This window comes from Sciurus carolinensis, chromosome 2 (genome assembly GCF_902686445.1).
Source record: "Sciurus carolinensis chromosome 2, mSciCar1.2, whole genome shotgun sequence".
NCBI lineage: Eukaryota > Metazoa > Chordata > Mammalia > Rodentia > Sciuridae > Sciurus > Sciurus carolinensis.
Genome location: NC_062214.1, coordinates 70,763,687 through 70,785,670, shown reverse-complemented (window position 1 = coordinate 70,785,670; position 21,984 = coordinate 70,763,687). Strand labels below are relative to the sequence as shown.

Sequence of the window (21,984 nt, the reverse complement as noted above, 5' to 3'; positions counted from 1 at the left end):
AGCAGTGGCATACCCATTTGCAACAGCAGGCCTCTCCTCAGACATCAACCCATTTCCTTCTCAATGCCTGTGAGGTTCTGAGAGGGCAACACCAACACACTCAGGTGACAAGAGCCATTTAAGTATCAAAGGTAAGATGATAAAGCAAAGGCCAGGGCCTATCTACAACCAACCTAGGCCCAGAGACTAAGGTCCAAGGTCACCACAGCATTAGATAAGCACACTCTACATCTCCAAACCCCTTGGCATGACTACCATGCATCTGAGTGCTGATGTGTCTACTGCTGCCCAACTGGGCACAGGCTTCCCACATGGGTGGAAATAGCTGTCATTCAATACGCAGCTTCAGTAAAACAGTGCCAACATGGAGGTCTGCCCAGGCAGGACACTGAGAATGCAGCATCAGTCTCCTCTCTCTAAATGGAGAGCAGCATTTCCCCAGGGTCCTGAAATTGTCCCAAATGGAGTAAAAATCACAGCCGTGATCTCCAAAGTCAGAGGACAAAAAAGCCCTTGCTAGTAAAGGGAACTGGCCTACAGAGAACCCATCCCATCCCATCCCACCCATCAGTACAATATGGTTCCAAAAAGAACACTGTATATTCTATGATCTGAACGTTTGTGTTCCCCAAAATCAATACGTGGAAATCCTCTGAAGATGATGGTATCTAGAATGTGAGGCCACAATGGCCCTAGGAAATGTTAAAACCAATGCCAGCAACTGAAGCTCCCAACTATAACCAAGATGTCAAAGCCTGGAATACTCTGAATCCCAGGTTCACAAAAAGTGCAGCTCTCAATGGATGAAGCAGGCAGGCTGCACATCTGTACTGTGGGGCCATGCCTTGGTTGCCTAGAGGGGCTTCCTGGGTTGTTAATTTCTAAGTTTTCAGTGAGAAAAGGGCCAAGAAATAGTACTTAGGAGGCAAAATTGTGGGTGTCACTTAAGTTCTTTGAGCTGCAGTAAATGGTCTTGCAGTAAACCTATCACTTTCAATAAAAAATGTGTGTGCTCACATATGTGCATGTGCCTACATGGTATTTTTCCCACTTAGAAGAAACGGGAGCCTGGAATGACACAGTGTGTTCTGCTGTTACTTCAGTGCAAAACAAGTAAAAAGGGCAGGAGGAAACACCTTCACTCCTGTGTGCTTCTGTTGTGGTATTTTCTCTTTTCACTTCTCCTGCAGTCATTCTGACTAGAGGTCAGTACAGATCCCAACTCCATGCTTGATCTGTGGGAAAAGGACATCTTTCCTTTTACAGTCCTGAGCAATTTACATTTTCCTCCACCAGCAAGAAAACCTGGGGTTTGTGTCTTGCCTCCAGCCTTCAGATGAATGTGTCCAGAAAGAGCTGGAAAAATTCTCAATGATGAGCAGAGCCAGGAGGAGTGGCCAAGAAGGCAAGACTGGAAATACTCAAGGGTGAGATCCAGGCCATGACTGTGAGATGTACCTTTTCTGCATGTGCTGAGGGCCAGTGCCATTCTCAACACTGTGCCATCCAGGAGAAGCCAACATCATACATTTGTGTTCTACCTAAACTCCACCATCCAGAAGCCCCACCCTGCAGCTTACATGCAGCCCCTGGGCCTCAGAGTCCAGGAGAGGACACTGAGAGGTTGAGTCCTTCATACTACTGCCTTGGGTCCAACCACTGCAACACATATTCCTTCTGTAGTCATTTCTTTCCTTGGCTTCCCAAGTCACACTGTTCCCTCCCTCTTTTCCCTATTGCAGCATCCTCCTATTCAGCCCCCACTGGACTGTGATAGGACTCCACCATCTCCCAGAAACCACATCTCCAAAGCAGAATACTCTCTTCTGTTGTTCTGTCACAGTAAAAGCAGTCCCCCTCCCCAGACTGGTCTCATGAGGGCCCCTGCAGATTCACAGCTGCATGCCCACTTCCAAAAGGTTTGCCACTCACCCTCTCTCACATGACCATCCCCACTCACAAAGACCCAAGGTGGCTCCTCTGCTCTAGTACTCACAGCCCACTTCCCAGACACCCATTTGAGGTATATATAAGCTTGTTCCTAGCTCTGGCAAGACTCCCTTTCGCCGCCTACAAGGGCAAAGACAGCACTTATAGAGATGCAATGGTTCCATGGATCCCAGCAAAGAAGCTGGTGGTCCTGCTTTCCTCAGGTAGTTCCCAGGGTCCATGCAGAAGTCTTTTTCTCAGAAGGCTGGTGCTGCTGGCAAAGCACTATGGGGATGCTTGCTGATCCTGGGTTCAAACCAAACTCCCTGCCTAATCTCCTAGTTTCTCAAGCCCTGAAATCCTCCCTTTTGAGCTCAGCATGCACCCTATCACAGACCTGATCTCATCACAGCCCAGATGAAGCCCAGCAGGATTGCCAGGGCAGGGCAGGATCTCACCCCAAGCCTGCATCCCCTGCAGCCCACCCATCTAATCTGCACCTCTCCAGACCCTGAGCTGCCAGCATAGAAGGGTGAGGTGATGAGACCAGCAATCACCCTAATGCTGACATTAGGGTCCAGCAGGAGTCCTGGTCCCTGGCCCCACCACCAAGTGCCTGGAATGTCCCTATATAGAAACTGAAAGATTTCAAGGGCAGGTGGTATTTTCATTTCTTCTTCCAGTCAAAGGTGATGCCTTTGAAGCAGAATATATAGAAATGAGCTGCCATTCTGTGACAGAGCAAGATTGCCCTAAGAGGGGCACCCCCGACTCTGAGAAGAGGCTGGGACCATGGGAGGGGGCAGCTGGAGGTTTTGGGACCCTGGCCTGGAAGCCCCCAAGGTCTTAAGATGTACCACCTGAGCATGAACTAAGGAAGAAGCAGAAGTGGGAGAAGAGAAAACACCATACTGTGGCCTGGGGGCATCCCACAGCCACAGGGAAGGGGTCACTGGCAAAAGGGTCTTGGGAGGCCACAGAAGCAGCTTACTTCCTTGCCTTCTCAACTCCATCCACTCCTCCACACCCTCCACACACCTACTCAAGGACTTCCTTTTGGTCTCAGAATGTGATCTAGTGACACTTCCAGTGGATCCCCTGGCTGCTGCCTCTAGACCCAAGGCAGTCACTCAGGCCCTGATCTGTCCCACTAACAGTGCTCTCTAGGAAGACACCAGAGAAGGTGGGAGGTGGGGTAGAATGGGGTAGGAGCAAGGGCCTCCCAGGCCCACAAAGTAGCATGTGCAATGAGGCTACAGGGCAATGCCCTCACAAACAGCAAGCCCTCAAGGGACAAAAGCATGAAGTGGGAAGGAGATAACACCATGCTAGATGTTGAGGCAGACCCCTCATGACACTCAGGGAACAAGTGGAGAAACCCTATGTCACCTGTCCCACACTGTCCACTGATACCCCACAAATGCAGCTGTACTCAACCAGGTCCAGTGTGTGCCACTGGCCAGGCCAGCCCCATCCTCAACTTCAGAACTATAACTTTGACCTTGGTCACTTTCTCTCTTCCCTTTGGAGAGTCCAAGGTTTCTGCCCAGGCTGTGATTCCAGATCCTGCAGCTCTCAGGCTGCTGAGCCTACCCGGCTCTCTAACTTGGATCTCATCACTGCCTTCTCCTGCCCAACCCAAGACGCCCAGACACAACCTCCACCTGCTCAAAGGCTAGGAGGCCATGGTGGCAATCCTCTGAGGAGTCAGGAGAGGATCAGACCCTAAAGCCTCAAAAGCATCTGCCCCAGACCTCAAGAGTCCCCATCACTCCCACAGCCCAAGGATTAGACTGCACCTCTCAGAAGCACAGTGGTCCAAATGCCTGGGATGACCATCAGGGGTACAGGCTGGGACACTGGCCTCTTTTGGTTTCCTGGGGGTCCCTGCCCCTACTCCACTCAGTGGTCTCCTTCTTTTCCATATCAGGGTTGGAGGGAGGACCCTACACTAGCTTCAGGACTACCCAGAACCCTCTCCTCAGAATAAGCAGAGAGAGAGAAACTGGGCAGCACTCAGTCATGGTCAGGGTCCTTCTGTCCTCATTTCTGCCCATACCATCAGGGGTCCCTAGCTCTTTTCTGCACTGCATTTCATAGGTTTTGTTAAAAGAAAAATCCTATTACTTTCAGGGAGGGGGGAAATCTGCAGACCCCAGAACCAGGATTCATTCCCTACATTCTTAGAACAAGCCCTGTGAAGGCCACACTGGCTGGGGAGGGTGTGGAATGAGGCCTAAGCCCAAATGCACCCCACTCAGAAGAGAGAGAAGGCCCTCAGCTGGCCCAGCCTCAGCTCCTAAATGGGTGACAACTCCTGTCATGGGCCAGACCACCAGCCAGGACACCAAGAAGCCAAGTCTAGAACACAGGTACCAGACACTAATGGGAGGTAGCTGGTAAGTGTTGGTAGGTGTGTGTCCCAGGGGGTCGGTGAGCATCCCCCAGGGCCAAAGTTATCCCTGAAAGCCAGACCACTCATGTACATGTATTCCATTTGCAGACCACTGACAAGCCCATGAGGCTCTGTGGCTTGCTTACCTTTGTGGGCACCAATGTGCAGTCTCACAAGGAGGAAGGACACTAAACACACAATCACACAAAGACCTGCAGGTGAATGAAGGTGGGTTGGGGAAGAGACTCCCAGCCACCAAAGGAAGGAATATTTAAATGGGACAGTACCATGCCTGCCCCTGCCCCCAACACTGCAAGGGCGAGAGGCTTGTCATCACCTTCCTCAGTATATTCAGGAACCTGGGCCAGCAAACTGTGCACTGGAACCCAAGGTGCCCTTAGGTCACCCACCTTAGATCTTTCCAAAGAGGTGTTCCACATAAAGCACAGGAGTGGGAAGTGACAGTCACAGTCTGTCAGAATGTCCCTAATCTAGGACCTAGGTCTGCTAGCCTGCTCTCAGTGGTTTAAACAGAAAATTTTTCCAGATCATTTTCTGAGTCTGGAAATCATTTGCTAACATGAAATCTAGTTTGAGTTACTATGGCCCAGAGTACTGCCTACATAGGTGGGCATATGGTCTTTACTAGGGTCCATTAGCATGCAGAACCCTATCTGCCAGTCTTCCCAGAAGGCTAGACACCCTCATCAACTTCCTGTGCTTCTCTCTGCAGGTGAGTTGCCTGCAGGCAGTCTATCTCTCATCTCTAGAGGTTGAGGCCTAGGATGGTGCATGGCCTGGAACAGTCCATGGGTAGGTACAATAAGATCTTTGGGAGACTGAATTCATCCTACATGTCTCTGCTCCAACAACCCCCAGCCTTTGCCACCACTTCTCAGGGTGATTTCAAGCAGATGTCTAAGTGGTAAACTCTGTGCAGAGGTGCAGGACAGTCCCCACCCCAGCCCAGGGGCTGATCCATACCCAGTGACTCAGAGCTGAAGAAGGAAGAGATCACACAGACAGGGCACACATGTGACACAGGCACCTGTGTCTTCTGCTGTCTCTGCAAAGAGGCCTGGTCAGCAGGGAAGGATAAGGAAACCTCAGCCCCAGGAAGAACCCACCATCCCCCCCAGTAAGTGGGCTCTGCAGAATGGGACTTTCACAGGTATCCTCTGGAACAAACATGCAGGAAGAGAGAAAGGAAGCCATGCTCTTACTTACAGTCATTCAAAATATTCACCTCAGACCACACAGGAAGCATTTTGTTGCCAAATGCTTTCATATGAAGATGATAAGAAAGCAGGAATGGGGTAAGAAACCTGCTTCACAGCTGAAAAATTGGGCTTAAGAATGCTTCTTTGCTTCACTGTAGGAAACAACTCTCATATTTACAAACATAGAATTGCTATCCCCAGAAAAAGAAAATGAAAGGGGAAAAAAAAAAAAAATCCAGATGGCCCAAAACTCACAAAAGCAATCACTCCTGTAAACAAGAAGTAGAATGCCTGCTGAAACCAGAGAAGCCTTGGTAAGTCATAAAAACAGTCGAAGTAGGTGCTGATGGGATTCCCTAGGCTGCATATGTAAGATGCTCTAAGAGCAGAGGTGAATGAGCTCCACTCCCAGGGGCTCTTCTAGAGTATTCACATGATGCAAGACTTTCTGCAAACAGGACTTCCGTTGAAGAAAGTACAAAACCTGTCAGAGTGCCTGGGCAGAGGGGAGGCAGAACTCTTGCAGGTGCTATTCTCCCCTGCCCAAGACTACTCAGAGTACATTGGGACTCAAAAAGTCCTTCTGCTTGGGTGGGGCCTGTGTTAGCAGGATTAGCAGTCACCCGTCACTGTGAAACTGCCTAAAACTACTGACAGGAGGGGTCTAACCCTGTCAGTACTTTGGCTTGTCCATAACTGCTCTGGTGACCAAGGACCAAGTCTTTTACCTTGAGATTTTATTTTAGCTGCTTCTGCTAATCTGAGTCCAGACAGGTACAAAACCTACTGGTACCAGGGCTTGGTTCCCTGGTAACAAAGGAGGCTCATCTGATATATACTCCCTAGTCTGAGCAGAGATCAGCACCCAACAACAATGGCATGTTCATGAAACCTTGCAGTCTGTACCACTTTTCTACAACTGAGCCTTGGTTCATTTTCTGGCATCCCTGAGATGGACACCTTATAGACACAGAAGCCAAGGCTGTGCACCTAAGGCCACACTGCTGTAAGGTTGTGGACCTGAGGCCACCCCATGCTCCATGCCATAGGACAGCTGTGGGTGGGCAGGTTCAGAGCAGGCAGTAAGGATCCTGGGGCACCACCCAGAACCATCAAAAAAGTAGTTCTGAATCACGTCTCTTTTCAAAGGGGCAAGAAGCAAAACTGTCCCTCCAGATACCTGTGAATAATACTGTAAGACATGAAATTCTGTTCTTGCAGCTTAAACACACACAGCCTTGCCACAAACCCCCTGCTCCTGGATGTCTTGTCCATGTTCTCATGTGTTCCTCAAAGGTCAGCATGACCAGACAGACCCACTTTACTAATGAAAACCTGGTGTTGGGCTCAGCCTGTTCCAACTCCAAAGTCAAGCATCCTCATCAATATGTCATAATGTTTCTCTTTTTAAATAACAAGACATAACCAAACAAAAAGCCTTTTCTCTGATAAAACACTGAGAGACTCCTAAAGAAGGCTGCTAAAACACAACATCTATGGAGTCAAACTTCCACATGGTTGGCCAGGAAGAGAGATGCAGCAATGATATGGGCTCAAAGTCCAAAGCACAAACTGTTAGACCCTGCAAACAGCACAGAGGTACTAGGCACTGGATATCTCATAAAACTCCCACATGTACAATACTCTTCAATACCATGTTAATATATTTGAGTTTTTTCTCCAACACTATAAACTCCTTATAAAAAATCAAATTCTGCATGCATCCCTGAAAGGGGTTATGTTAACAGAACGGTTTCTGCCCTACAAAGAAAGAAAGGATGATAAGAAGGCTGTATGGTGTCCAGGTGAGGAGGACTGCTCAGGGGAGGGCACACTAAATTGGCATTTCACCCAGGGGTTTGGCGCCATACTGAGGGACAGCTGCCCAGCACTCAGCAGGGAAATCTGGAGAGAAGCTGGGAAGCTCAGAGTGTGGAAAAGCAATACCAGAGACATATTCTTTTTTTTTTTTTTTTTTTTTTTTGCGGTGCTGGGGATTGAACCCAGGGCCTTGTGCTTACGAGGCAAGCACTCTACCAACTGAGAACTGAACTATATCCCCAGCCCCAAGACATATTCTTAAAAAAAAAAAAAAAAAGCAGCAAAATCTGGATATTTCCTTCAGTGCTAAGTTGGTGGGCCCTAACCCCAAGGCAACTAGAACAACCCCTGCTGCAGGGAGATGCTTTCCTGTAGATCCATGCCTAGGAGTTGGTCATGAAACAAGAGATAAAGTATCCATTATGCAGCCCAGTCCACTCTGGCATGCATGTGCTGTGGGAAGAGACTCAAAAGGATCTGTACAATCATGATGAGGACAGGACCCAGGAAAGAGACCTATGAGTAGCTCACAGGACACATTATCCCACCTGGATCAGCTCTCCTGATAAAATGAAGGAAGTCGCTTCTTTTAGACGCACCTTAGCTCCTCTATGTGAGGTAATTTATGGTTAGGCAGAGCAGGAAAGCCCAGTCAGACACAAAATGGAAGTCCAGATCTATGGAAGAACATGCTGCTGAGTCCCTGCCATAGCCTGGGCATTTCCACCAGGGCATCCCATTAAGAGTGTAAGCGAGTGGACAGGAGGACATGGGCTCAGATATAGCCTGCCCAGGCTGCCAGCATGAGCAGTTAGAGTTTAATAGCAAACCTGCACCAAGGTGTAAAACAAGTTCACATCTTGACTTCCAGAGAGGGCCTGGCACTGGGTGGGGAGGGCACCCCTTGGGTTCGAACAGACTTCTTGGTCTGCTCTGTCTAATCATTTCTGGAAGTTCCACTTAGGGGCATCTGAACCTTCCAAGAGAAGAGAAGCAGCTCCCCAAAATTTTCCATGGAATTAATCAGCCTCAAAGCCAATAGAATTCTGGTGTGGTGTTTACGTAAGTGCTCCCAGTCCCTGGACCTTGGCCAGCACTCCCTGGCCTGTGGCCCTGCCAGTCTGTCGGGGGTGCTCTGTGTTTCCCCCACCCTGCCTCACCACTGCCAAAAAAAAAAAAAAAAAAAAGTCAATGAAGCACCGAAATGTTCCTCCTATAAAGGGAATATAAATGTTTATTAAGAAATTATAGGAACCAGGTCAGGTATTTTGCTATCTTAGTCATACCAGCTAATTAAAAAAAAAAAAAAATTCAAAATAGAAACCCATCCTAGAAACTTGAGACAATGAGAACTTCTCTAGCCACAAGCACTTGGAGCCTTGGCTTAGCTTAGTTGTCAAGGCAACCCAGTGTTTACCTCCAGTTCTGCTGTGTAGGAGGACCCTGACTACAACCAGGAACAGCCAACCAAGTCACTGCCTCCCAACACCCCACGGAATGGGTGCCAGAGTGTCTCCATAGGGCAAAAGGAGGAAGCCACAGCTTCCCCTGCAGGACCTCTTAGGCAGAGCTGCCTATAGCATAAAGGAGAGGCATCTCTATCCTCTCTCTTTTACCTCCTGCAGCCCTTTCTCCACCAGCTTGTCCTGAGGGTTAGAAAGCTCTGAAGGCAGATAAGAAACAGCTCAGATCCCAGGGAAGGAGGAGGAGGTGAAGAGAAGAAGGGCTCAGGCTGAATCCTCAGCTGGGCAGTTAAAGAGCTCAAGTCTCATTCACTCTCTGGGTCAGGCCAGGCCCCCATACCAGGCCACTGAGCCCCTTGATCTGTGGAGGAAGAACAGAGAAACAGAGAGCAATACTGTTGGATTCAGCTCCAGGGCCCTTCTCCATCTTCAAGACTGGGTCCTGACTGAAGAGCCGCCTTCCCTGCTACCACAAGGTATCAGCCTTTTAGTAATACAGCTCCATTGGGGTTCATGGTGCTGGAAGCAACAATCATTCCTGCTGCAGTCTGCACACCTGGATGGACATCTTATGACTGGCTTTTACCCAAAAGAAAAACTATCCTGAATATTAGCTACATGGTTGATCACACATGCACATGCTTACATGTATGCACACATACATATGTGTACACAAACATGCATGCATAAATGGGCATAAATACACACATGCAAATAAATCCCAAGATCAGATACAATACTGAATGTGCATATTTCAAACCCTGGTTCATAATTTAGAGCAAGAAGGAGGATCAGGAAAATAAAGGTTGATGCTTTCTAAAGGCTAGAGTAAGAGTAAACTTTAAAATGGTACAACTCATCCAAAGTAAAATGCCCTGTCCATCACTAGGGTAGCTTCAAATCACAACCTGTCAGTAGCCAATATTCTGTAAGACCCTAAGGTCTGAACGGTAATTTAGGACAATCAGTTCTCCTTGCCAACATAGTAGCACAATGTCCATGACAGTGAACACTCATAGGGGCCTGCCTCCTTCAGCCAGATCCCATAACAAAGGGGACACAGCATAAAATACTCAAACCACATTTAAGTTGACAAAAGGTGACATCTGCAAAGCCACTTGGACTCATCCAGAGAATGGCCTAGTGCCTTAGGCCAAGCAGCAGTCATTCTTAGAAAAAAGAAACTGCCATGCATGTAAATAGGTATACTCTGGAAAAAACAATAAAACTAGAGGAACTTGGCCTCAGCATGCAGGGCTGCAGGGAGCCAGTGTCTCTTAGGATCTTCAGGTGCTGCAGTGAGCATCTCCTTCTCTCACCATGCCACTTGTGTTAGGAGACAAACATAGCAGCTGATAAACAAGCATGAGGAGAATCCTTCTGAGGATGGAGACCTAAGCAATGGGATGGTGGAACCTAAGGAGACATGATACCACCAAAGACCAGTAGGCAAACCAAACAAGGCTGTCAGGGTGAAGACAAGAGCACTGCATCAAGAATACCCGATGAGTCCAAGTACACAGATCAAGACAATGGAGAGCCTGCCAAAGAACCAGTCTGCTGTCACTTTTACACATCTCATAAGATTCACATGACTGGCAACTATGTAATTAACTCATATTTACTATCCCTTGTTTAAAGAAAATGTGTAGGGCTTGTGGTTGAAAAGATGTCCAGGCACACCCCTGGTGCTCAGCCCCAGCTCTCAGACCCTCAACAGAATCCAGACAAGACTGAACAATTCACCTAGCAAAGGGTCTAGGAGAACAGCTTTAACCCTCCTAGTAATAGTAACTCCAGGCCAATGATCTGCTAGGTCTGAGATGTCTGGCCTCCTTCTGGAGGACCCAGGAGCCAGCCTGAGACTCACACATCTCTTTTCTGTTTCCACTTTCCCAATGCTTTCTTGCACTTTAACTTCTACCTCTAGCCCTAAATCAAGTTCCCTTTATTCTGTTTCTTTTTAGCAAGCATTTATACATAAAAAAGGACAAGTGAAAAGGCTCAGAGAAGGAATTCATGGGAGGAGGGCATTCCTGGTTATATCCTGGGTCCTGCAAATACTCAGGTGTGGCCTGAGGAAAATGATTCTCAGATCTTCTTAAGCCACCTGGAAGTTCTCCAGGGAGGACATGCTACCAAACCCCAGCAGGGATTCTAGCCCCTAAGAAGAGCAGCTGTCCTGCCCAGACATCCCAGGAGTGAGATGGGAAGTCCCACATACAGAACTGCAAGGTCCCCAAAATCTCAAAGGGCCATAAACCTCAGAGACACCACTGTGGTCATAGGCTCTCCTTACTAAGGGAGGAATTCTGGACCATGAAAGGAGCTCATACCCACAAGGTTGACTATGAGCCCTCCAAAAAGGATTGAGGTCAGATCCAGGGTCCCTGATCACTTACCACGCTGTTCAAGTCATCACCTCACTGACCCCTCCCAAGTCTGTGCAGTAAATCTGAGTGGAAGACAGGGTGAGTCCATGTCACCCTCTTGCCATTGCCAGACTTCCTTCCAACTGGCCCTTCTTCACGGAGATGGACATATGACAGACCTCTACCTTCAGAGGTCCCCCTGAGACAGGAGTTCAGGGCAGGAACTGAGTCACAAGCTCTTTGGCAAGAGATGACTTCTTTTGTTTTTGGGGGGTGCAGTATAATGCTGGAGTTGGAACCCAGGAACTTGTGCATGCTATGCAAGCAATCTATCACTCAGTAACACCCCAGCCCTGGTGAATGATTTTTAATTTGGGGGGTACCATGTCTTGCAAAGCTCTTCCATGATGCACCCTGGGCTACAGTTCCAAGAAGATAAGCCTGTGCCCTGTGCCCAGTGACCGAGGGTCACCCACTCATGTAAAGCAGGTCATGCCCCTATGGCAGCAGCATAGGGACATTTAATCTGAGGCAGCAAGCCTCAGCTCTTTTCCAAACAGGTCACCTTGGGACAGACTGGCTGATGGCCACACAGTGTGGCCAAGTTCCTGGTTAGCAAGTGTTTTTGTATGATGAACTTCAAAAAAGAAGAACAATAAATAGACCCCCCCCCACACACACACACACAAAAAAAAAAAACCTGGGGATGTATGCCCTCAGTTTCCTTTGTCCAGAACAATATTGGTAAGAACCAGAGATTTGTCAAGTCTGTGTTTTTGGCCCTTGGTGCCATGCTGTGCCCACCTACCCACAACACACATTGAGGACAACTGCTCAACGGCAAGTGGTGTGGAAGGCAAAGCCCTGAGCAGAAGGGGAACATGATCAGGGAGGGAGACAGAACAAGAGCCAGGTAACAAAAACAGTACGGGAAATAGGGCTAGGGTCAGGATTTGGGGTAGAGCAAATGAACACGTCTACCAAGGTCCTAATTTCAAATGAGGAAACTCTGTGCCTCTGCCCAACACCCTAACTCATAAATAGCTGGTCCACAGTTGCTGGGGTTTTGGTTGGACCAAAACTAGAAATCAGAAGGTCCACAGTTTCACAGTTTCTGAAGGTCTAGATGCTTGGTTCAGACACAACAATGAACAGGGCATCACATTTACATACACATACATGTATATGTACACATGTGCATATATACATGTACATAGAGATGTATGTGTATAAATGTGTATAGATAAACATGTATCTGTATAGTCAAAAGTCAGTTTCAGGCTCGGGTAAGGATTTCTTGTGTCTTTTAACAAGTACCTATTGTCTAAGCCCTGCCAAAAAAGGTAACATGTTAGAATTTAAGTCTCCATTATATTGACCCAGAACAGCGACCACAACTTTCTGAACTCAGAGCCTACTGCCCTGGAGACTGTATCAGCAGCTATCTGTACCATCCTGTCACACAGCACAGCATCTAACTCTGAGCCACCAAGCTGGAAAGAGGTCTATTTTCACCTTTAAAGGAAGCTGATTTCTCAAGAGAATAAAATTGTAAGATTGTAAAATGAAGAAAAACAGAACTGAGATCTATACGTGTTTTTTCTTGAAAGCATACAGAGACTCATCAAGACCTAAGGGTATCGGTGACAGCAAGAACTGCACAACCCCTGGAAATAAGATGAGTCTAGGCACACAGGCCTGACCAAGAACACAATACCAACCACCTTTAGAACTGGAAACACTTTTAAAAATAAATTAAGGTACCTTATTTGAGGAAGGGAATGCCAAAGCCTCCTGGAAGTTGTTCTTAGATAAAGACTTCCAAAGCAGAACTCAAAAATCTCAACACCTGTCAAGAAGTTGGAAAACGGGCTGGGGATATAGCTCAGTTAGTAGAGAATTTGCCTCCTATGCACAAAGCCCTGGGTTCAATCCCAGCACCGCACACACACAAACACACACACACAAAGAGGTTGGAAAATAATGCAGAGATCAACCAGGTACTGGAAGGGTGTGACTAAAGATGAACAAGTACACACCTGCCCCAGTACAGTACCTGGCTGTGCACAGGGTGGGTAGCACTTTGGCTATTATCAAGAGAAAAAATGTCCACGAGGATCTGGTGAACACCACCTTAACCATGTGATCCAACAAGGCGACAAGTTGACATCCCTGGTCCCCACACCAGCTAAACTGCAGTGGAAACGCCCAATACTATCTGTATCCTATTGGTGGTTTGTTTAAGTAGCACCTAAACATGAGAAAAACAATCAGATCTATCTAGACTGTGGAATGTTCTACAGATCAACTGGCCTCAATTCTTAAAATGTCAATGTAACAAACAACCAAAAGATGTACTGTTCTAGATTCAAGGAAACTAAACAGATAGAATGACCAAACACAATGTAGATCCTGGATCCCCTATGGGACATTTGGAAAACTGAATACAGTCTATACATCAGATAATACATTAAAGAGAGAAGAGAGAAGGGAAGGAAGGAAAGGAGAAATATGTGGCAAAATATTAATGGACAAAACTAGGGGAAGAGTATATGCATGTTCACTGTACTACACCCTTGGCATTTCAGAAACAGTAAAAAGTTGTGGGGGAACAATGTTCTGGGGAATGCGTGGTTTTCTAATACTAGGGAAGGGAATCTGCTTACCTGCATCACCAGGAATGCAAGTCCAGAGACAATGGCAAAGGGCATAGTAGGCATGACCAAATTCAGGCACACAGCTGTCCAGGTGCAAACCTCAATTCCATTCTCACTTGCTGTGTGACTTTGGGATTGTTTCTTAACCCTTCTGAGCCTTAGTTTCCTTACTTGAAAATTACTAATAATAACAGTATCTGCCTCTGAGGGTCCTTCTGAAGATTAAAGTAACTTCATATAAACTAATGCAGTCCGAACAATGTCTGCCCCTAGCAAGCAGTCTGGAAGTCTTAGATGAGTTTTGAATGCTGAGTGTTTTAATTTTAAGAAACATTTAAACTGCCTTCTTAAAGCACAAACCAGACACACTTTACAGAGTGCTGGTATCTCAAAATCACTGTTAGGAATGTCATTCATTACAAGGTCTCTAAGGCAGGTCTCAGGTTTTCCTGAAGGAAGGAACATGTCCTCCGACAGGGCACCACATTTGTCCTGATATTATGTTTGGGTGGTTTCTTCAGTTATATATTTAAATGCACACCCTTATACAAGTGCATGTAACTTAGTAACTTACCAGTGTGTTTCCTTCCTTACTTTGGGCATCTATCGATATATTCCTGCTTTTACCTTTTAATTTGCTACATCTAGAAACCAAGTAATCAACAGGATGAAAGCTACGTATAACCTTCAGTACAGTGTTTCTGGCAGACTATTTACATAGTGTTTAAATGTCTGTGTGGATGCATATATGCAAATCCATTAAGATCTGAAAGGGGCTATACCAACATAGGGTAGTAATGGCCAATGGGCAAGGGGACAGGCTCAAACATTCTGTCCGCAGCTCCTGCATTATTTTAGGAGTTTCACAAGGGAGGCCTGATGGAAGCCCACGGCAGTGAAGGCACAAGGGGTAGGAGACACTGGCCTGGGCATGTCACTGGACAAAGTGGTGGCCATTAATTTTTTTTAATTTTGACTGGGTGAAGGACATCCCACAGTCTCCCTCTACTCTGATAGGCTGCCTTTCCTGGATACTTGTATCAGGGAGCAGCTATAAGAAGCAGAGCTGCAGTGTGCTTGTAAACAGAAAGCAAGGCCAAAGCACTTGGAGAAGAGGCCAAAAAACCGTGCCCCAAGAATATCATTCAGGATCAAATCCCTGCTTCAGTGGGTAAGGATAAATTTTAAACAAATTCCTCCCAAATGATTGTAGGAAATGGTTGAGAGAATGCCATCTTACTTTATTTCCCACCCCAAACCCAAACAGGGGCAGTGACCACAAGCATCTCTCAGGGTCTGCAGGAGAAGAGCAGAGTGCAGAACCATACCCACTTTTCTCATGGCGATCCTAGAGCTGCTGAGATGGCCCAGTCTGTGGAGAATGCAAGCAGATGTTTTGGCTCCCAGTGCTTGGAGGGAAAACAGGGCAGAGTCCCTTGGAAAACAATTCTTTATGGGAACAAATAGGTAGGAATGTATTTAGAGTGCTGCCAAAAAAGGCTGAGTGGCCATTCCACTAGGGGCCCACCAGGCCCCACCTGAAGATAAGCTGGAATCTCCAGATGCATGACACTGCTGGTTCAAAGGAACTATTTGCTCTCTGGAGGGCCCAGCCTGGCCTAACCTTCTGGAAATTCTCTTTCCACACCAAAAGCCCTCAATCTCCAGCAAATCTGCTCCTCATCTTGCTACTCCCCAAAGTTAGACTTAGAAAATTTCCCAAAACTGGGTTGAGAAGTTCCAATTATATAAATGGCTTGCGCTGCAAAGACATTTGTTTTACTATGCATCTGCTTTAACATCAACAATTACCTAAATGTGACAGGATAACTACAAGGGAAGTGGGAAAGGGAGACAACACTATCACACAGCTAACCAGGAAGGGCAGTTCTTTGCAAGCAGCTGTTCAGGGGTGAGGGTGGGGGAGCAGAGTAGACCAAAGACCTGGCCTGGGATGGCAGGTTTCGCCCCCCTCCCCAGTAAAGACTGACCCTTGCAATTCCCAAAGGTTGGTTTCTCTCTCTCTCTCTCTCTCTCTCTCTCTCTCTCTCTCTCTCTCACACACACACACACACACACACACACACACCCCAACTCATTTCTCCAAAGACTTTCCAGGTGATCAGGGTAGATCTCACCAAGTCACAAGGTCTAAAAACCCATTCCTGGTCAAAGAACTGCTGCCTACCTCCTTAGCTAAAGTGGTTTTAATATTCAACCCCTGCCATGAAATCACTATGGGTCCTAGGAGGACGAGTCCTAGTGAGGTAGAAAATGAGGCATGACCTCAGCCCCTGCCTCCAGAGACCCTCACAGAATATTTCTGATGGCCCATAAATCAAACCACAGCCACCTCTGAGTTAGGGTCTACCTAGGAACCCAGCCACTCAGTCAACCCTGGGGCCAGCCTTGCTGACTTCTCCCTTCTGTGTGCTGTACCGTTCTCCTTCCACCAGCAACTTCCCCTTCTGCCCCTATGAAGGCCAGTTACTGTATGCTCTCTACACCCACCCAAGTAGGGGCTATAAATGGGTTTCCCAGAGATGCCCTGGACCAGAGGCAGGTGCCTGGGATGTGCAACTCTCATAATCACCTTCACCTGGGGTACCAAGTAAATGCAGTTCCCAGCTATGATGTAGTAATTCAGCCTCAGAATCTGCACTATTTCAAACTCCCGCACTCAACAGGGGGCCCAGACGCCTGCATTCATCCTATAGGTGGGGCCTCCCTCTGATCTCAGCACACCTGAAAGGCAGAGCAGGTTCCCTACTCTTAAGAATAGACTTTGTCGCAGGCACTCAAAGAGGGTTGCTTCTGCATTTCCAGAAATGAAAGTTCCCAGCACTTGGGGCTCCAATCCTCTCCGTAGCCTAGACGTTTGCTCCGTGCCAGCAGAGCCCCAAAGAGCGGGCGAGCCAATCAGGAAAACATCCCCGGGCAGAGGCCCTCACAGCACAGCCCACCCGTCTCTCCCCTGAGCTAGTCCCTCCGCAATTCAAGAAGCCAGCTACCGGGTGCTGCCGGCTGCGGATAAAAGAGGCTACAGGATTTCCCAATCATTAAGTACACCGCCCAGCAGAGGCCTCGCAGCCATCCGCGGGTAGATCTCAGCCACAGTCGCGCTCCAAGTGTTGCCCCTACCCCGAACTCCGGGTCGCGGGCTTTCAGAACCTAGTTGGCCCCTCCTCCCACGGCCACACCCACCGTCGCGGCAGCGTTCCCAAGCCGAATTGAGAGCCCCGCCCCATCCCACCCCCGCACAATTCACGATTAATTCCGACCCCGAATGCCTAGAAATGGCTCCACGTTCACCCTCCACAGCATCATCAGCCACGTGGTTCGGGGGCGGCTGCAGCAAAGGGCTAGAACCCTGAGCACAGTCTTCGAGGGGAAGTTGTTCAGAGATACACCAACCTCTACACTTGCAGAGCTCGGTCGTTCAATTCCCAATCTACCAGGAGAATAAGGGCCTTCAGCTCTAGGGTCTTGAAGGCCGCAGGTTTGTTTGTTTGCTTTAATGTTTAATCAGCATATGAACTACTTAACAAAATGCACAACCGTTGGTAACAAGGTAACGGTATTAAGTATTCAAGCTGTGAACCTGCCTCAAAAATGGAAGAGTTAAGTGTCACAGAGGAATTCGCGTGAGTTCAGGGAAATAGATGAATCTTAAACCAAACCGGGGGAGGGGAGTTGCTATCCATTAAATAGTTGCGTCTTTGTGTTACAAAGAAACAAAAAGGGGGTTAAGCAAACAACAAACTTTCACAGAGGAATCTACTACAAAGTATCAGACCCGAGTGATGGGAAGTACTCCCCTGGGGTAGGTGGCGGCTAGAGGCGGTTTGCGGCCCCCAGCTGCGGGCTCAGGCCTCTAGTCCTCCGGCAGGTGCCGCGTGCCCGCATCCGGCCCCCAGCAGGTGAGAGCTGAGCCGGGAACAGGCGGCGCAGACCGACGGACAGTGGGCAGGGCGCTCCTTTCCAGAGAAAGCGACGCGGAGCCGAGGAGCCCCTTCGGGCCCGGCGCGCCCCCGCTAGCCGGATGGGCGGGGGCTCCCACAAAGAGCCGCGGGCGGGGAACTCCTAACCCGGACCGCCCCCCGCGTCCGCCAGTGCAGCCGCGGGCTCTGGTTACTACAAATTAAACCTTAGAACGCTAGAAAAATTACAGGAAGAGGAGAGCGAAGAATGTGCCGAGTGGCTGAAGGAAACTCTGTCCCCGCGTGAACTTCGCCCAACGCGCGCCTGGGCTGGTCCCTACCCCCGCCCCTTCCCAGCGCGTGCCCGGTGGGCGGGGGAGGGGAAAATGAGGGACCGGTAAGATATCACCCTCCCTCAGTTCCCGGGCGCCCCGGCTGCCCACCCACACTAGTGACGCCTGCTGCCCCCACCCAATCCGTGCGCACCTGCCCGCGTAGTCCCCAGGCCTGGGTGGGGTCGCCGCCCCCAGCCCGGATGACGACATCCACCCCCGTGGCCCCGCCCGAGTGAGCCCGGGAGGGGGCGTGCCCGGCGGGGGCGCGGTCGCCGGGCGGGCGCCGGCTCCTAGAGACCCGACCGCCTCACGCGGCGCGTGAGGCCGGCCCCAGGACTGAGAGTTGAGGGAAGGGGCGAGGCCCCGATCGTCCTCCGCCCGACCGTTCCCTGCGCCCGGCCCTCCCCTTGCGCCCGGCGGGTAGCTCCGGGGGCGTGGCTGGACCGCCCGCGCCGTCCCCTGATCGCGCGCTCCTGGCGCCCGGCCGCCCCACTGACCTGTGTGAGTTCTCAGGTGCGCCTTGAGGTGCGAAGATTTCCCATAAACTTTCTCACAGCCCGCGTAGTGGCACTTGTGCTTTCTCTGCGGGGACTCGAGGTCGGCGCGACTTCGGCCCCGCCGGCCCCTTTGTCTGAGGCCGGACTCGCCGCTCCCCGCGGGTCCCGGCTCCCGCTCAGGCTCCAGTCCCGCCTCGGTCTCGCTCCACGCTGGGCTAGGGGGCGCGGCTGCCGCGCCTTCACCGGGCGAGGCGGGTTCGGAAACAGGCGGCGGCGCGGGCGGTAGCCGGCAGGGGGTCCTCGCCTTCCGGGCAGCGGCGCCCTCTCTGCGCTCCGCTGGGGCGGGCGCTGGCGCTTGTTGGTTGAGGTCCGCTAGGATCCGCGCCACCACGAAGAGCGAGGCGCTGTCCTTGCCGTCGCGGCGCTCCTCAACGCGGGGCAGTGTGGGGGTGGCGGCGGCGCTGGCCGCGCCCTCGGGCCGGGGCTCCGGTCCCTCTCGCGGTCCATGCACGACTGCACGACTGGACATGGACACGAGGCACTCGGCGGCGAAGTGGTCCACATAGGCGGCGGCTGCCATGCTGCGGGCTCCGGCCGGCGGGCGGGCGGCAGTGCTAGTCGCTACGAGTCGTCAGCGGCGCATCCGCACCCACGGCCTCCGGAGAGCGGGCGGGGGGCGGGGGCGCGGCGCGCCCTCTCCTCCGGCTGGGCTGGGCTAGGCTGGGCGCGCAGCCGCCTCTGCCGTCACCCGCGCGGCTCCGCGTCCGCCCGGCCCGGCACCGGAGAGTGAGCGCATGGGGGGCGTGGGCGAGTAGGGTCCCGGCGCGGCGTCAGGAGCGGCCTGTCCTAAGGATGTCGAGTGGCGACGTTAGGGACGACCGCGTCAAGTCGCGGGCACAGCTTCGCCGCGCATTGTGGCAGTCGGGACAGCCGCTGTGCGCGCCGCAGCTCGGTGTGGGCGGCCCGGCCTCGGGGGTGGGCGGGGCTGGGGCCACATCTGGACCCGACGTCAGCCCCCAGCCACATCCTGGCGGCGCAGGTTACAGGCGGCAGCGGCCGCAGGGAGCTGCGCGCGCGGAGGGGGCGGGGAACCTGGCGCGCGCACCGGCGGGACCGAGCGGTCGCGCGCTCGCCTCTGAGGTGGGGGCGTGGCCGAGAGCAGGGATGAACGCCATTGGCTGGCGAATACCGGGTCAGGCCAATCCAGGCTTCTAAAGGGACTCACTCGTCCGCAGGTCCTGCGCGCGCCAATGGGCGTGTCCCCTTGGCGGGCGGGAGGAGGGGCGGAAATTAGAGCCCAGCAAGGGGCACGCTGACGCACGACGTTCGAGGATGGCGGGTCTGGGTGTAACCGCGCGGGGCCGCTGTCTGTACCCGCCTCAGCGGGGAACCCGGCCGGCTTTTCCCTGCCAGAGCTTTTGTGCGATGACAACCTTGAGCCCCGCGGTGGAGCGCTCTGGAGTACACCCCTTTGTCCCTCCAGCCGTGCCCGTGAGGGGCGCTGGCGAGGAGGCGTGTCTGTTGAGGCCGGGCACTGGGCTGCTGCCCTCGCTTAGGGGCGGAACTCTATCGCGCTGCACCTCAACGCTGTCGGTTTCCCAGGTGGCCGCGCCTAGAACTTCAGGCCTCTGGCCGCCACCTCGCTCTTTTCCTGTTGCGCTTCAGCTCAGCCCTGGCCAGAGCAAGGTCACGAATAGAACTGGACTTCTCACGCGAGAGGAACCAGGCGTTCCCCCGACTCGTTCCGGGAGCCAGGGACATAGGGTGCCGCCCCACTGCCTTTGAGCCCGCCTCATCTGGAGCAGGACTGGCTCCGGTCCGACGATTAATCTGGCAGCCGGGTGATGTGCCCACCGTGGCCTGTGCTTACAGGAGTGAACCACGTGCCCGGGAAGCGGGCGCTGCAGTACAGGGAACGTGGGGCCCCTTCTTCCCCCTCCCGCTCTAGGCCCGCTGCCAACTTCTCTAGGCTGCCCCTCTCCCACCGCGGTCGGGAAAGCTTCAAAAGCCACCAGCTGCTAGGACCCCGCCCACACCGCCCCACCCTTCCACTCGACCGCCCTAAGGAAATGCTGGACTATACCCCTCTGGCAGCGTCCCTACCTGGAACAGACCAACTTGCCCTTGACTTTAACTGCAGGCGCCCCCCAACCCCAAACTCCAGGTCTGGACCATCAGCGAAGAGACTGGTGCATAATTTCCTGCCTTGGAAACGTGTTTAACATACCCCTCACAGCGTTACCCTCACCAGACCCTCCGTGGCAACTCCTGGCCCCTGACCTGGGAACTTTGAGCCCAGAGGTCTGCAACCACTCGTTCATTGGGCTTAACAGCCTTGGAACAAGACAGGCATCTGTGCTGAATTCCAACAGGAGTTCGGAAAGTGAGGATCACTCAGGCATTGAACCCCAGTGGACCAGAGTAGAGAGGCTGGGAATTAAGAGCGAGCATTTTCTCGCTCGGAATTAATTTGGAGCATAGGTAGGAAAGACTTCGATTTCCAGGTAACCAAGGGGGAAATTAAGCCATTCTGGTTTGCATATTGTGGTGGATTGTAAATTTGTGTCAACATTTGAGCATTTTGGGTATCTGTAACTAAAACCCTGAAATTCCCTCTCACTGACTGAGTTGCTGCCCTCAGGGGAGACTACAAAGCTTGTTAAGCTGGCTCAAGTCCCTGTAGGAGGGTCTCTGCTTGGCAGAAAGTAGTCATCTTCCTCCCAGGCAGATTGTGTTGATGACATTTAAGAGACTTGTGTCCTGACCAAGTAATGATTCAGAATGTTCCTCTATTCTCACCACATGTCTCAGTCACTTCTTCATTAGGAAGGAGCCTAATGAAGTCACACCTCCTTTCCCTGTCCCTTTCCAGCCAGTGGAATTTTGCCCAGTCTTTCAAGTGCTGTGGGGATATAGAAATACTTTTAGTCGTTGGGCTGCTACACTCTAGGCTACTGTTGCCTTGTGTGAGGGGAGAGGGTGATGGCCTGGGTTAAGGGATCTCTGCTCTGATTGCCCCCATCCGAAGGTTTGCCATACGTGTGTCTTCCCAGAGAGTTTCAGCTGTACCTGGTGGCATTCTAGATACAAATCTCAGTCCATTGTCTGCTTTCTCAACCCAATCAATTATCAAACATTTGGTGATTGTTGGAGCCTCAGACCTAGTCTCCTTTATCCTAAACCCATGTGGATCTTCAAGATGAGTTCAGTTCTGTTCCCCAGAGGACAACTCACTATAGCAATGGGGTCACATTTTCCTTTCTAGGTAGGATTTTGACAGAGACAGCAGAAGCAGAGCAGTGAATATCATATGGGAGCAAGTAGATCAAGATGTATCTGAACAATGAAGAAATTAAAGATTGTCAGAACCAAACA

At 50.9% G+C, this 21,984-nt stretch overlaps 1 protein-coding gene across 1 annotated transcript in view; it reads right to left on the bottom strand.

The window, feature by feature from the left end:
• Klf13 (KLF transcription factor 13) overlaps window positions 1–19,677 on the bottom strand; it is a 42,643-nt gene extending 22,966 nt beyond the window's left edge. The window contains exon 1 of the mRNA XM_047539964.1: window positions 18,610–19,677. Within this exon, the coding sequence (XP_047395920.1) occupies window positions 18,610–19,189 (580 nt within the window). The 5' untranslated portion in view covers window positions 19,190–19,677. The remainder of the gene's footprint in view (window positions 1–18,609) is intronic.
• Between the last annotated feature and the right edge of the window lie 2,307 nt (window positions 19,678–21,984).